The 17153-nt window shown below is 44.8% G+C and overlaps 1 protein-coding gene across 1 annotated transcript in view; it reads left to right on the forward strand.

Annotated features, from left to right (window-relative positions):
• The first annotated feature begins 5705 nt into the window (after positions 1-5705).
• Positions 5706-17153, forward strand: part of LOC149455541 (allurin-like) — a 72852-nt gene continuing 61404 nt past the window's right edge. Inside the window, exon 1 of the mRNA XM_089685962.1 lies at positions 5706-5771. Within this exon, the coding sequence (XP_089542088.1) occupies positions 5706-5771 (66 nt within the window). The remainder of the gene's footprint in view (positions 5772-17153) is intronic.

A 17153-nucleotide genomic window follows, 5' to 3' on the forward strand; every position in this document is an offset into this window, starting at 1 on the left:
GACAGTGTGTCCAGGCTGTCCGCTGCCTCCGATGCCTCCTCACATGCTCCCGGAAGTGATCGGCTGAAGGTAGGCTGGCGTGATCACCCTAGACTGGCCACACCCCCTCACTAATACTGACCAATCATGTAAAGAGGAAAGCACAACCTGACTTCCTGGAGGTGGAGTAGGGGAGCGATCTGTCAATGTGGTTCATTTCAGCTGTCTGTGACAGATCCAAATATTTGGGATTCTGCCCGGGATGAGCTTTCAGCAGGACATTGGTCTGATATTGGGGACTGTCCCAGGCAATTCATGACTGTTGGCAAGTATGTTTTCTCTGCCTGCACTGACCTTGGCTTGTCCTTGGAATACACCTCTGCTTGATTACTTGCCTGCTGCCAGCCTGACTACCTCCTGTATGGCCTGCCTCTGCAGACGTTCAGACTACTTACCTATGCCAGTTTATGGAACAAACTACAAGGCACTCCACACCCTTGCGCCTCCTGTTACCAGGGACCTGAGCCAGAAGTGTAATAGAATCTGTCTCCATTTCTTCAGTCTCTTCAGACTCATTCAAATACTATAACAATGTAACAATGTTTGTTGTACTTGTAGCTGTACTTCATATCCACTTAATTGTGTTTTTACAATTGCAGTCCGTGGCTAAATGAATTACTGTATCCATCTGTAAATTAGTGACAGAGTAATATATGGCAGGTTAATATTATGCATCATTCTTTCAGTTGCAGTTTTTTTTTTTTTTTCGTTATGCCAAGTTTCCAAAACCTGTGTAACTTTATTCAAAGTGCCCTAACATTCACTAGGATGGAACTGTACTTCCATTTGATCCATAAGTTGACCCTAGAACTTAACCCTCCCCTTACCCAAGCACTATATCGTAACCCCCTAATGTACCCTTTAAGTGGTTCTAAAGCTTCAAGGGTTTTTACCTTAATGCATTCTATACATTAAGGTGAAAAAAGGTCTTTATCACAGACTCGTCCTCTCACCCCCCCCCCCCCCCTTATACTTACCTGAGCCCCATTGCGATCCACCGCTGTGCATGAGAGCTGAAGCTCTCCTGACCTTTTTCCCTCCTCATTGGGCAGATCGATAGCAGTGGGAGCCATTGGCTCCTGCTCCTGACAATCTTATCCAGTGATGAGGGAACAGGGGGGGTAGGGCCCAGTCCCATTTTCTGTGTCAATGGATGCACGGATGCAGCAGCAAGGCTTGGAAGCGAGCCCAAATGAGTGACCTATGGAATCGGCTTCCTATTGGGAGCACTAGCAAAAGAGGAGGAGCCAGGAGCGCCAGCAGGGGTCCTGAGAAGAGGAGGATCAGGGCCACCCTGCGCAATATTCTTGCACAAAGCAGGTTAATATAGACATGTTTGGGTTTTTTTTGTTTTCCTTTCCTTTATAACCACTTTGAATTGTATAAAAATCATATGCAGTACATCTCTTCAGTATTTGTCTATTTTCCCTTGTTTAATCCCTTTAAAGACCCTGGAAGTACAAATAATACCTATTAATCTACTGGAAATACACTCAGCTCCAAAGCTCCTTGGCCTTCATAGATATCAATGAAACACTCCCAGAAGAAGAGAGTGCCATGCCGTGCAAGGGGGGGAGAGGGCTATTCTGGGGAACCGATTCCTCCTGGAGTTGTGAAATTTTCTAGCAAGTTGAAAGACACAAATGAATAAAAACTAATTTACTAAAGGAAAAACACTGCAAGTAAGCATTTATAAGTCATGCTTAGTTCAGGAGCATATCACCCCCACCTTACCCCATGGATTCCAAAACTATCATGGCCATTATCACAGGTACAGCATCACCATGTCTTTTTTTATAATGGCCCTTTGTGACATCACCAGCTATCTAGTAGGATCATTTCTACAGTCAGAAGCATGGTTATGCAACAGGATCATCTGGATCTTCCATTTTTTCTTTTATTTTAGTTAACCTATACATGAAAGAGGTGGAGAGGAGAGCCCTGAACTTAATTAATTGATTCAGATATATAGATAAAAATTATAAAATTGGAAGTACTGGCTTATAGAGGACACATACTCTCTGTGGATAGCAACATAATTTACATGGAAAGACATGCAGAGTCAAAAATTACCCTTTTTGAACTGTGTTACATGTCAAGGTTGGGCCACGCTGATGTTCTGATCACAAATCCACACCCCACTAAAGTCAATGGAAATCAATTCTGACCATTTTCAAGGCTAATAGGCAAAGAAAACATTGTTTTGAAAAAAAAAAACTATTTGGCTTAGACCAGCTCTTTTGCTTAGAGTGAAAAAGTGAAAAGGCACAAGTCCTTTAAAAAGACATGCTTGGAGGATGCCCTAAACCTGCCTGTAAAGTGGTGCACCTGTACAATGTATACAACATATTACAGTCAAACTGACATTTACAAAAAAATAAATACAATTTACATAAAGGAATTTCTCTGACAGTTTGTTTCTCTTTGTAAAATATAACATGGGGACCCCAAAAAATATATATCCGACACTCAAGGGTCTGGTTTTTATTTTGGAGTCCCCATGCCATTTTAAACAAAAAATCCATCAGGGAAATATAAATTAGCAACAATTTTTTTTTTTTTTTAGCTTTTGAAAAGGTCACTTTTGCTGTAGTACATTGAGTGCTCTTTTCCACTCCTGAACCATACCAAGCCACATCCCCTTGGGAGATCCTCCTTGGCAAAGCACCTTGTTCCATGGCCACATTTGGTCAGTAATATCAGTTATCAGCCATTCAGCTGTCAGCCAGAATTCCTGGCTGACAGCTGAATGGTTGGACAAAGGTGTGCCACTGGCTTCACAATTATAAAATGTTTGGCTCTATACACCACCACAATGGATTTGAAATGAAACAAACAAGATGTGCTTTAACTGCAGACTGTCAGCTTTAATTGAAGGTATTTACATCCAAATCAGGTAAACGGTGTAGGAATTACAACAGTTTGCATATGTGCCTCCCACTTGTTAAGGGACCAAAAGTAATGGGACAGAATAAAAAGCATATATCAAACTTTCACTTTTTAATACTTGGTTGCAAATCCTTTGCAGTCAATTGCAGCCTGAAGTGTTGAACGCATAGACATCACCAGACGCTGGGTTTCATCCCTGGTGATGCTCTGCCAGGCCTCTACTGCAACTGTCTTCAGTTCCTGCTTGTTCTTGGGGCATTTTCCCTTCAGTTTTGTCTTCAGCAAGTGAAATGCATGCTCAATCGGATTCAGGTCAGGTGATTGACTTGGCCATTGCATAACATTCCACTTCTTTCCACTTCTTTCCCTTAAAAAACTCTTTGGTTGCTTTTGCAGTATTCTTTGGGTCTTTGTCCATCTGCACTGTGAAACGGCGTCCAATGAGTTCTGAAGCATTTGGCTGAATATGAGCAGATAATATTGCCCGAAACACTTCAGAATTCATCCTGCTGCTTTTGTCAGCAGTCACATCATCAACAAATACAAGAGAACCAGTTCCATTGGCAGCCATACATGCCCACGCCATGACACTACCACCACCATGCTTCACTGATGAGGTGGTATGCTTAGGATCATGAGCAGTTCCTTTCCTTCTCCATACTCTTCTCTTCCCATCACTCTGGTACAAGTTGATCTTGGTCTCATCTGTCCATAGGATGTTGTTCCAGAACTGTGAAGGCTTTTTTAGATGTCGTTTGGCAAACTCTAATCTGGCCTTCCTGTTTTTGAGGCTCACCAATGGTTTACATCTTGTGGTGAACCTTCTGTATTCACTCTGGTGAAGTCTTCTCTTGATTGTTGACTTTGACACACATACACCTACCTCCTGGAGAGTGTTCTTGATCTGGCCAACTGTTGTGAAGGGTGTTTTCTTCACCAGGGAAAGAATTCTTCGGTCATCCACCACAGTTGTTTTCCGTGGTCTTCCGGGTCTTTTGGTGTTGCTGAGCTCATCGGTGCGTTCCTTCTTTTTAAGAATGTTCCAAACAGTTGTTTTGGCCACGCCTAATGTTTTTGCTATCTCTCTGATGGGTTTGTTTTGTTTTTTCAGCCTAATGATGGCTTGCTTCACTGATAGTGACAGCTCTTTGGATCTCATCTTGAGAGTTGACAGCAACAGATTCCAAATGCAAATAGCACACTTGAAATGAACTCTGGACCTTTTATCTGCTCATTGTAATTGGGATAATGAGGGAATAACACACACCTGGCCATGGAACAGCTGAGAAGCCAATTGTCCCATTACTTTTGGTCCCTTAACAAGTGGGAGGTATATATGCAAACTGTTGTAATTCCTACACCGTTCACCTGATTTGGATGTAAATACCCTCAAATTAAAGCTGACAGTCTGCAGTTAAAGCACATCTTGTTTGTTTTATTTCAAATCCATTGTGGTGGTGTATAGAGCCAAAAATGTTAGAATTGTGTTGATGTCCCAATATTTATGGTACTGACTGTAGCTGCAAAGGGTGGGCCAACTCAGTATTGAATCCTACAAACTAAGACTGGGATGCCAATAAAGTCCTTTTGCGTGGAAAGGCAGGCGTCCCAATACTTTTGGCAATATAGTGTATCTGTCATTTAAAGACCTTGTTGATATCCAGGGATGGTCCAGTGAGCTTCTCCATCCTCAGCTTGGGATTATAAACACTCTATATGGAGAGCAGTCCAAAAAAAGACCCAGGGACCCAATGCTGGCATAATCTAAGTTTCCAATGGCAAGTGGACCAGTTTAAAATTAAGCCGAGTTTACATTAAAGATGTATATACCTATCCAGCAGCTCCCTAGCAAGTACTATGGTAGGACCCAGATGTTATAGAGTTCCCTTTTAAACTCTAACACTTCTAGCAGCCTGTGTTTGTAGAAGCAAGGTTTTTGGCTCATCTTCCCCCTTCCCTTTTTCCTGTGTACGGGTCTACAGCTGGTATTTTCTTATCTCTAGTTTCTGGCCAAGGTTATTCTGTAGAGTTTAGGAAGCCTTTTGAGTGTATAGAAAGTAGGAAAGGAATGTATGCCTTGTGATGTAATCGTTGGTATATACGCTTGTAAGAAGTTTTCTACAACTCACTTAGCAGATGAGAGCGGCTTGCCATCTGCTGGGTCACTACAGCGCTGTTTTTAATAAATTAGTTGCTCCCTTCAGAAGTCCGGAGTTTTGCCTGAATTTTTAAAAATTGCTACTACAGTACCACTACACATATAAAGATCATTTAACTTAGTGTACATATATTGTTAAAAAATTTTATTACATTTTGCCTACAGTTCTGCTTAAACTATTTTATAATCCATCAGTATTTGTATTGTCGGACCCAGATTTGGTTTCATAGTTCCCATAAATGTTTCCATGTCTAGCTGTCCTCTGTTTCTGCTCTAGTTCCAAATCCATAGATGTTGTTTGCTAGTTGATATTTAATATTCCACATGTCCTAACCCAATTCCATTTCTTTATTTGATAACTGCTTCCCAGATTAGGTTTGCCGTTTGTATTACCTCTAAAATTTGCTTTATCTTCCCTTTCAGCTCTAGCAAACCACAATGAACAAAGTGACATTTAAAACAAGTGGATTTGTTAGAGAGCCAATGCTTCAGTCAGGACACGCCTTGTGGCTTTTCCTGTACTTCATAATACCCATCACAGCTCTTTCTCTTCTTTCCTTGTGATTGCATCTTGCTCACAGACTATCTGAATTCGAAAAAGAACATTAATACTTGAGCTATGTTTCCCACAAACGTATTCGGCATTATTTGCTTATTTGCAATGCTTCATTTATCAAATGGATTTGTAAGTATGGTTAGAATTACCTTTTTGATTTTTTTTTAAGGGTGGTTTATTTTATTACAATATTTTTAATTATATTTCTTTTTGAGTACTTGCCTTCAAGAAAAGAAGAGAAGCTGCTTTGGTGAAATACCCACCAATCAATTTTTGTTGCCAGTCCTCTGTAGCTGTTAGGTAGCTGGAGGGCTGTAAAAGAAGTGCTTTGTTTTTGCTTGTTACAGCTCTGTTATTAGAAAACTAATGCAGTGAAATGCTGTTTGGCATGAGTCCTGATAAAGCTTTGCTGCAATGCGATTTCCAATGTGATTTTCAGTGAAATCATGTAGTGTGACCTTGATGGGACTTCGGATGTGGTTTTCAAATTCTTTTGAGCCAAATGCCACCATAATAACACAGAAACCTTTTTCAAAATTACTTTGCACAGAGTCGCATTGATTAGAATTGGCACACCATTGAAAATAATGATTTTCTTTGTCATGCGACTCCAGAAAACACCAGTGTGAACCAGCACTTAGACATATGTTGGATGCTGGGGTTTTTCATCCTTATGTACTATAAAAAAAACCTATAAGGTACAGTATTATTATTATTATTATTATTATTACTAATAATAATATTTTATTACATGTATTATAAATATTCAGTCTATCCTAAAATTGTGTTCCTTTGTTGTTTAGACCTTAGTGTCAGGATCACTGCACCAGCATTAGCAGATTAACTGCAATGTGTTGATCTCAGTTTTTTCAACATTTTTACAAATTGTATTTGGATTAAAACACACAGCAAAAAAAAAAGGAGACTCCAAAGTGAGTGGCTGGGGTGTAGCTCTATCTATATATCCAAAACTGAAATAACCAAACTAAAATATTAACTGTAAAATAATGAACCCGTTAATAAGTAAGTATAGCCAAAACGTGTTTTTAGTTTTGAGAAAAAATAGTAGGGAAGAGTTAAAATCCCTACCAGTTTTTTTTTGCTGACTTTGTGCCTTTTGGGAGATTTCCCCTTACTTCCTGTCCCAGAGATGAAACAGGAAGCAGTGAAGGATTTTCCCATCTTAAACAAATGTCACAGGAACAAGTGTCCCCATTGGAAAATTGCCCCCCCCCCCCAATTTTATTGTGGTGACAACCCTATATTTTTCTGTTTCCTATTACTTTATGTCTCTGTAAAAATGGTCACCACACCATAGGTTGAATTTAGGGGGGTGGGGGGACAGACGGCAAATAAAAAAAAAAAGCTTGAGAGAGGTTCCAACTTTTCCCTCCTATATCCAAAAGTAGATTAAAAATGTGGCTTTACAAACACATTCAATTTTATTCTTCTTGTTCAAACATTTTATTAATTTGAAACATAGGGGGGAAGGCATAGACAATTGGCATTAGACATTGTACAGGCTGTGAAATACAGAGAAAAATGTACACAGCAGACATGTCTTTAAACAAATAGGGAGAGAAAACATCAAACAAAAAGCTTGTGACTCTAGGCATACAGAGATTATTTTAGGAAAAGGTAACGATGTGCTAAAGAGAGTTCGTTCATTGGGGTTAGAGACTCTCCAGAGATACTTAAGGGGTTAGGGAGAGGCCGAGGGGGACCAAGGAAGAGTGGAGGGGGGGAGGGAGGTGGCGGGAATGACTCCAGGACCAGTGAGAAAGAAAATACATAATATGTGAGACCGGTTAGAAGTGGTACCAGCATTGTGTAGGAAAAAAAAAAAATATTTAATCTAATTTGGATTAAGGAAGAAGGAGGGATTCGTCAAAGTTTTGCGGAAGGAAATTTTCGACCCAGGGAGTCCAGACATTCAAGAACTTAGGAGTTGTATCAAGAATTGTGGCTTCAACTTTTGCGTGTATCATAGCTTGTGTTACTCTGAATTTAACAGCAGCATCAATTTTATTCTTAATGTGTTGAATTGTTTAAGAATCTTGTAAAAAATTAGCATTTTCTTGGTTTCTGCTATTCTCTTGTGTTTATATAATGGAATATTATAATATAATGCAGAAAAAATAGAATCACTTATGTCAGAACCTGCCCCCAAGGAGCTTATAGTTTACTGTTTCTACCACAGTCACATACATATAAAATCTCTGAGGCTGATTTGATCAGCAGCTATTGAACGTACTACAGGTGAAACTCAAAAAATTTAAATATCGTGCAAAAGTTCATTTATTTCAGTAATGCAACTTAAAAGGTGAAACTAATATATGAGATAGGCTCATTACATGCAAAGCAAGATAGTTCAAGCCGTGATTTGTCATAATTGTGATGATTATGGCTTACAGTTCATGAAAACCCCAAATCCACAATCTCATAAAATTAGAATATTACATGCAATCAATAAAACAAGGATTGTACATAGAACAATATCGGACCTCTGAAAAGTATAAGCATGCATATGTACTCAGTACTTGGTTTGGCCCCTTTTGCAGCAATTACTGCCTCAATGCGGCATGGCATGGAAGCTATCAGCCTGTGGCACTGCTGAGGTTTTATGGAAGACCAGGATGCTTCAATAGCGGCCTTCAGCTCTTCTGCATTGTTCGGTCTCATGTCTCTCATCTTTCTCTCGGCAATGCCCCATAGATTCTCTATGGGGTTCAGGTCAGGCAAGTTTGCTGGCCAATCAAGCACAGTAATCCCACGGTCATTGAACCAGGTTTTGGTGCTTTTGGCAGTGTGGGCAGGTGCCAAGTCCTGCTGGAAAATGAAGTCAACATCCCCTCAAAGCTCATCTGCGGAAGGAAGCATGAAGTGCTCCAAAATCTCCTGGTAGACGGCTGCGTTGACCCTGGACTTAATGAAGCACAGTGGGCCAACACCAGCAGATGACATGGCTCCCCAAATCAACACAGACTGTGGAAACTTCACACTGGACTTCAAGCATCTTGCAGTGTGTGCCTCTCCATTCTTCCTCCATACTCTGGGTCCTTGGTTTCCAAATGAGATGCAAAAGTTGCTCTCATCAGAAAAGAGGACTTTGGACCACTGAGCAACAGACCAGGTCTGTTTTTCTTTAGATCAGGTAAGACGCTTCTGACATTGTTTGTTGTTCAGGAGCGGTTTGACAAAAGGAATATGACATTTGAAGCCCATGTCCAGGATCCGTCTGTGTGTGGTGGCTCTTGATGCACTGACTCCAGCCTCAGTCCACTCCTTGTGCCCAACACTTTTGAATGGCCTTTTCCTGACAATCCTCTCCAGGCTGCGGTCATCCCTGCTGCTTGTGCACCTTTTTCTTCCACACTTTTCCCTTACACATAACTTTCTATTAATGTGCTTTGATACAGCACTTTGGGAACATCCAACTTCTTTTGCAATAACCTTTTGAGGCTTTCCCTCCTTATGGAGGGTGTCAATGATGGTTTTCTGCACAACTGTCAGGTCAGCAGTCTTTCCCATGATTGTGATTCCTACTAAACCAGACTGAGAGACCATTTAAAAGCTCAGGAACTCTTTGCAGGTGTTATGGCTTAATTATCTGATTAGAGTGGGACACTTTGAGCCGAGAATATTGCACCTTTTCACAATATTTAAATTTTCTGAGATTGTGGATTTTGGGTTTTCATGAGCTGTAAGCCATAATCATCACAAATATGACAAATCACGGCTTGAACTATCTTGCTTTGCATGTAATGAGTCTATCTCATATATTAGTTTCACCTTTTAAGTTGCATTACTGAAATAAATCAACTTTTGCACGATTTTATAATTTTTTGAGTTTCACCTGTATGTACTTGGAGGGAATTTTTGTGCTCAATACAAAAATACATTGATAAAGCTGGCTGTTTGGATTAACATTCACTTTTGTAATCTCTAGTATCCCCATCACATTAAGGGAGAAAAAGCTCTCCTTTACTGTTAACAAGTTCAAAAAAAGTAAAGTTCATAAAATGATCAAGCTTGCATTAGAAAATGTATCCGTTTTGTACCTTGAGGTGTTGGTTTGGGCTATCTTGGTTAAATTAGGCTCTACATGGACCTTTGTGGACAACTTTGGGTTTGTGTTGATGGTATTGGTTTGAGAAGCTTCTGAGATTATTCAGATTTCAATGACAGGTGTTTTTGTCCTGCAGTTGAAATCTCTCTGACCTGCATTTTATCTGCGTCAAGCAAGTTTTTCATCCACAGTAAAAGGAAACAAAAACACTTTGACACAAACCCTCAAAATGATGTTTGCATACTATAAATCCCATTTGTAGCTGGAATGCCTTGGGGCCTACACAAAAATTAATTGTGTGTGTATATTTTGCAACCACTCATGTAAAATTGCTGGACAGAAATAAAACAAAAAGCAGCTTACCAGAAAAAAGCAATATTGCTCCTATTTACTAGTAATGTGTTTTGTAATTTATCAAGTAATTTTATTTTGGGGGCTGCATAATAGTTGCATTTAACAGAAAGTTTTGCTTTCAGAAACAAGTTATTTTTTAATCCGAAGGGTGCTTGTTTGTTTGAATTACCCAATAGGAAACTCAGGGAGCCCATTCATATTGTATAGAGTAAGGCTGGCCATACATTATACAATTATCTGCAGATTTTTGGTTTAGATTTACCAAAAACCATATAATAGGAGGACAAACCTAAACAACACTTTCAGTTGTATCCAATTAGGCAGGCCCTTGCACTACATAGTTGAAGGTAAATCTAAAGGAAATTGGGCAGAAAATCTGCAGATAATTGTATAATGTATGGCCAGCCTAAGGCTGGCCATACACTATACAATTTTCTTACAAATTTCTGTCCAATTTCTGCCCGATTTCCTTTAGATTTATCTTCAACTATGTAGTGCAAAGGCATGCCCAATTGGATACAACAAGTGTTGTTTAGGTTGCACCTCATATTATATGGTTTTTGGTCAATTTAAAGCAAAATTCTCAAGAAAATTGTATAGTGTATGGCCAGCCTTAGTTCAGAGGGATTGTGGTGAGACCTAAAGCCAGAACCCCATCACAAGCAAGAGATCTATCCATGTTGCCACCATGCTGTATATTTCAAGAATTTGAGACACAAACATAAAATGTTATTTATCTATTTATTTTTACCAAAATTCCCTTTCCACATTCCCATATATAGAATAATGGCAAACGAGAAGATTAGTTACACATGGACGATAAGTGTGCAAGAGGTTGTTCTAAATAAATTCAAATATGTATAAACATGAATTAGCAAACTACCCCAAAAAAATACCGAATAAATGCAGACCTTGGAAATTTTAGATAAATCAATAAATCCCTATTAACCGATTGTGGATCTTGGGTTTAGGAGATACATTCTAAAAAAAAAGTCAAAGTTCCTAGGGTATATCTCATATGACCTGCTGCTTTTCCACTTCCTGGGAGCTATTTTTGGCATATTCTGGCTATTAAAAAAACAGATGGTATGGAGACCAAATGGAGGAACTTTGATCTGCATATGATCATCCTATGTATTGACAAAATTATCTCTGGATAAATAGGCTTAAGTAGCTCTCCTCTTTATGGGTGTACAGGTGTGAGAGCCGAGCTGGTTAAACAATCAACATGCTAGCCAAAAAAGGAAACCATGACCTATGTTAATTATTTCTTCTAAGCAGTTTGTACCTCTAGTAATTCTTCAAAGTAAACCCTGTCTTGATGTAAGTACAATAGGGAGCTGTGGACTAATTACATGCCTTAGCAGAATAAGAATGAAATACATTGTTCGTGTCAATTGTAGAAAAGAAAAGTCATGTACAAATAATTGGATCACTTGATTTATTAGATGACAGGACCATAAATTGCTTAGGGTTCAATTTTTTGAGCAGTTTTATAAGCTGTTTTTGTTGGTCAAGGCAATATTGCAAACAATTGTTGTAAAAGAACCTTGACCAAAATTATTAATTCATGTCGAAGTGTAGAACATAATGAAAAAATAAATAAAGCCAAAGCTACCAAATGAGTTTTAAAAAAAAAAAATTAATTCATTTTCACATATTAGAAAGGAAAAATTGGAAAGGGCATATGTTTAAAGCGGGAGTCTATCAAAAAGTCATAGTTTGGTTAAAGATGGAGACTGGTTGGCTTAGTCTGCCTCTCATAAACAAAGGATTTCCCAGCACACTTACAAGCCAGCCTGCAAAACAAAAAAATTGGCCCTGTCTAACCATTTACATTAAAAGTGGAGATGAGCGAATTATTAAAAAATTTGATTCGGCTGATTCGGCGAATTTGCAGAATAAATTCAATTTGAGTCGAATATATTCGCTGCGAATTTAACTTATAAAAAGGGTGTTTCTAGGCTTCAGAGAGCCTTTATATTAGTGCAGAACACTGTACCTTTAATTTAAATTCCCTTGGAGTCTGCTGGGGAAGAGAAATAATACTGTCAGTCAGTATGACATGCAGATGAGTGCCGTCGATCTTAGAATCACCGCACACTTCACTCATTTGGGCAGTCACGGGGCCAAAACCAGAGTGTGGAGCCACAGTGTGGCGGTGAAGGCAGCAGCAATGGGAGGCCATACAGCACCCTATGAAAAAATGGAACCCACCAGGAGTGTGAGGAGACCTGAAAGTGGCACATGGCAGAGTGTGGCGATGGAGACAGCAGCAATGGGAGGCCGTACAGGGACCCATGACACACTCTGGACCTAGCAGCAGCATGAGGAGGCGGTACAGGGGCCCATGACAGATTACGGCCTGGCAGCAGCATGAGGAGTCGGTACGGGGGCCCATGGCAGATTACGGGCCTGGCAGCAGCAATGGGAGGCCATACAGCACCCTATGACAAAATGGAACCCACCAGCAGTGTGAGGAGACCTGAAAGTGGCACATGGCAGAGTGTGGCGATGGAGACAGCAGCAATGGGAGGCCATACAGGGACCCATGACACACTCAGGACCTGGCAGCAGCATGAGGAGGCGGTACAGGGGCCCATGACAGATTACGGGCCTGGCAGCAGCATGAGGAGTCGGTACGGGGGCCCATGGCAGATTACGGGCCTGGCAGCAGCAATGGGAGGCCGTACAGGGACCCATGACACACTCTGGACCTGGCAGCAGCATGAGGAGGCGGTACAGGGGCCCATGACAGATTACGGGCCTGGCAGCAGCATGAGGAGTCGGTACGGGGGGCCATGGCAGATTACGGGCCTGGCAGCAGCAATGGGAGGCCCGTAATCTGCCAGCACCCTATGACAAAATGGAACCCACCAGCAGTGTGAGGAGACCTGAAAGTGGCACATGGCAGAGTGTGGCGATGGAGACAGCAGCAATGGGAGGCCGTACAGGGACCCATGACACACTCTGGACCTGGCAGCAGCATGAGGAGGCGGTACAGGGGCCCATGACAGATTACGGGCCTGGCAGCAGCATGAGGAGTCGGTACGGGGGCCCATGGCAGATTACGGGCCTGGCAGCAGCAATGGGAGGCCATACAGCACCCTATGACAAAATGGAACCCACCAGCAGTGTGAGGAGACCTGAAAGTGGCACATGGCAGAGTGTGGCGATGGAGACAGCAGCAATGGGAGGCCGTACAGGGACCCATGACACACTCTGGACCTGGCAGCAGCATGAGGAGGCGGTACAGGGGCCCATGACAGATTACGGGCCTGGCAGCAGCATGAGGAGTTGGTACGGGGGGCCATGGCAGATTACGGGCCTGGCAGCAGCAATGGGAGGCCATACAGCACCCTATGACAAAATGGAACTGGCAGCAGTGTGAGGAGACCTGAAAGTGGCACATGGCAGAGTGTGGCGATGGAGACAGCAGCAATGGGAGGCCGTACAGGGACCCATGACACACTCTGGACCTGGCAGCAGCATGAGGAGGCGGTACAGGGGCCCATGACAGATTACGGGCCTGGCAGCAGCATGAGGAGTCGGTACGGGGGCCCATGGCAGATTACGGGCCTGGCAGCAGCAATGGGAGGCCGTACAGGGAGCCATGACACACTCTCGACCTGGCAGCAGCATTAGGAGGCGGTACAGGGGCCCATGACAGATTACGGGCCTGGAAGCAGCATGAGGAGTCGGTACGGGGGCCCATGGCAGATTACGGGCCTAGCAGCAGCAATGGGAGGCCCGTAATCTGCCAGCACCCTATGACAAAATGGAACCCATCAGCAGTGTGAGGAGACCTGAAAGTGGCACATGGCAGAGTGTGGCGATGGAGACAGCAGCAATGGGAGGCCGTACAGGGACCCATGACACACTCTGGACCTGGCAGCAGCATGAGGAGGCGGTACAGGGGCCCATGACAGATTACGGGCCTGACAGCAGCATGAGGAGTCGGTACGGGGGCCCATGGCAGATTACGGGCCTGGCAGCAGCAATGGGAGGCCCGTAATCTGCCAGCACCCTATGACAAAATGGAACCCACCAGCAGTGTGAGGAGACCTGAAAGTGGCACATGGCAGAGTGTGGCGATGGAGACAGCAGCAATGGGAGGCCATACAGGGACCCATGACACACTCTGGACCTGGCAGCAGCATGAGGAGGCGGTACAGGGGCCCATGACAGATTACGGGCCTGGCAGCAGCATGAGGAGTCGGTACGGGGGCCCATGGCAGATTACGGGCCTGGCAGCAGCAATGGGAGGCCCGTAATCTGCCAGCACCCTATGACAAAATGGAACCCACCAGCAGTGTGAGGAGACTTGAAAGTGGCACATGGCAGAGTGTGGCGATGGAGACAGCAGCAATGGGAGGCCGTGCAGGGACCCATGACACACTCTGGACCTGGCAGGAGCATGAGGAGGCGGTACAGGGGCCCATGACAGATTACGGGCCTAGCAGCAGCATGAGGAGTCGGTACGGGGGCCCATGGCAGATTACGGGCCTGGCAGCAGCAATGGGAGGCCCGTAATCTGCCAGCACCCTATGACAAAATGGAACTTACCAGCAGTGTGAGGAGACCTGAAAGTGGCACATGGCAGAGTGTGGCGATGGAGACAGCAGCAATGGGAGGCCGTACAGGGACCCATGACACACTCTGGACCTGGCAGCAGCATGAGGAGGCGGTACAGGGGCCCATGACAGATTACGGGCCTGGCAGCAGCATGAGGAGTCGGTACGGGGGCCCATGGCAGATTACGGGCCTGGCAGCAGCAATGGGAGGCCCGTAATCTGCCAGCACCCTATGACAAAATGGAACCCACCAGCAGTGAGGAGACCTGAAAGTGGCACATGGCAGAGTGTGGCGATGGAGACAGCAGCAATGGGAGGCCGTACAGGGACCCATGACACACTCTGGACCTGGCAGCAGCATGAGGAGGCGGTACAGGGGCCCATGACAGATCACGGGACTGTCAGCAGCATGAGGAGTCGGTACGGGGGCCCATGGCAGATTACGGGCCTGGCAGCAGCAATGGGAGGCCCGTAATCTGCCAGCACCCTATGACAAAATGGAACCCACCAGCAGTGTGAGGAGACCTGAAAGTGGCACATGGCAGAGTGTGGCGATGGAGACAGCAGCAATGGGAGGCCGTACAGGGACTCATGACACACTCTGGACCTGGCAGCAGCATGAGGAGTCGGTACGGGGGCCCATGGCAGATTACGGGCCTGGCAGCAGCAATGGGAGGCCCGTAATCTGCCAGCACCCTATGACAAAATGGAACCCACCAGCAGTGTGAGGAGACCTGAAAGTGGCACATGGCAGAGTGTGGCGATGGAGACAGCAGCAAAGGGAGGCCGTACAGGGACCCATGACACACTCTGGACCTGGCAGCAGCATGAGGAGGCGGTACAAGGGCCCATGACAGATTACGGGCCTGGCAGCAGCATGAGGAGTCGGTACGGGGGCCCATGGCAGATTACGGGCCTGGCAGCAGCAATGGGAGGCCCGTAATCTGCCAGCACCCTATGACAACATGGAACCCACCAGCAGTGTGAGGAGACCTGAAAGTGGCACATGGCAGAGTGTGGCGATGGAGACAGCAGCAAAGGGAGGCCGTACAGGGACCCATGACACACTCTGGACCTGGCAGCAGCATGAGGAGGCGGTACAGGGGCCCATGACAGATTACGGGCCTGGCAGCAGCATGAGGAGTCGGTACGGGGGCCCATGGCAGATTACGGGCCTGGCAGCAGCAATGGGAGGCCAGTAATCTGCCAGCACCCTATGACAAAATGGAACCCACCAGCAGTGTGAGGAGACCTGAAAGTGGCACATGGCAGAGTGTGGCGATGGAGACAGCAGCAATGGGAGGCCGTACAGGGACCCATGACACACTCTGGACCTAGCAGCAGCAAGAGGAGGCGGTACAGGGGCCCATGGCAGAGTGGCGAAGCGTAAGCAGCTTAAATTGAAGGCCATACAGAGGCCTATGTTAAAAATAATAACATGTTTGGGGCATGATTCATGGCGGATTTAGTCAGTTGTGTCAGGAACTGGTGGTTTGAAATCCAGACTAATCCACGCCTGATTCATTTTCACAAACGTGAGTCTCTCCACACTTTGGGTGGACAGTCGTGTCCTCCGCGGAGTTACAATACCTCCTGCCGCACTAAACACGCGCTCCGATGCCACGCTACTGGCCGGGCATGACAGCCTTTCAAGGGCAAATTCAGCTAGTTGGGGCCAAAGGTCAAGTTTCGTTGCCCAGTAGTCAAGGGGATTGTCTACCTCGGTTGGCAGGGTGCTGTCCAAGTAGGCCTAAGCCTGTTGTTTGAGGTCCTGCTCCAGGTCCACCTGATGCTGCTGCTGCTGCGGCTGGTTAGTAGTTTCCTCACTGCGCTGGTGAAGAAAGCTACTCATCATCGACTGCAGACTGAGGCAGCCGCTGCTGGTGGAGCTGCCACTGCTCCTACCACCCCACCCCTCCCCTGCTGCCATGGCAGCGAAACGCGAGCGCACAGGGCCCACAGTGTCTGAGGATGGACGTTGGCGCAGAAAGGCAGAGACCAACTGACTACATAGGTGGTTTTTATAGTACGTTATTTTGGCCTCCCTCTCAGCAGGTGTGATAAAGGCCACCATTTTTGAATGGTAGCGAGGGTCCAACAAGGTGGACAGCCAAAAGTCATCCCTCTGTCTGATGGTTATTATTCGGCTGTCGCTACGCAAGCAACCGAGCATGCTATGGGCCATTTGTGCCAAGGAATGCGAGGGACTCCCTGCCTCCATCTCCACAGCATACTGCCACGGTGCGTCTGGGTCCTCTGTCTCCTCCTCCTCCTCTACCAGATGCTCCTGCTCCTCCACTCCTGTCCGCTGAGTGGAAAAACCACCCATTTCACTCAATAATTCCTGAGCACCAATGTCCTCCTCTACCTCCTCCTCTTCTTCCTGTCCTGCCCCCACAGGGGTCATGTGGCGTTGAGATCTGTGCGCCACGTCTACCGCACCCTGACCAGCCATTGTTAACAGCATTTGTTCCAGGACGTGCAACAGAGGAATGACGTCGTTCATCCCATAGT

Source organism: Staurois parvus, unplaced genomic scaffold (assembly GCF_062004578.1).
Source record: "Staurois parvus isolate SC_StPar_1 unplaced genomic scaffold, SC_StPar_1.0 ptg000390l, whole genome shotgun sequence".
NCBI classification, from domain to species: Eukaryota; Metazoa; Chordata; class Amphibia; order Anura; family Ranidae; genus Staurois; species Staurois parvus.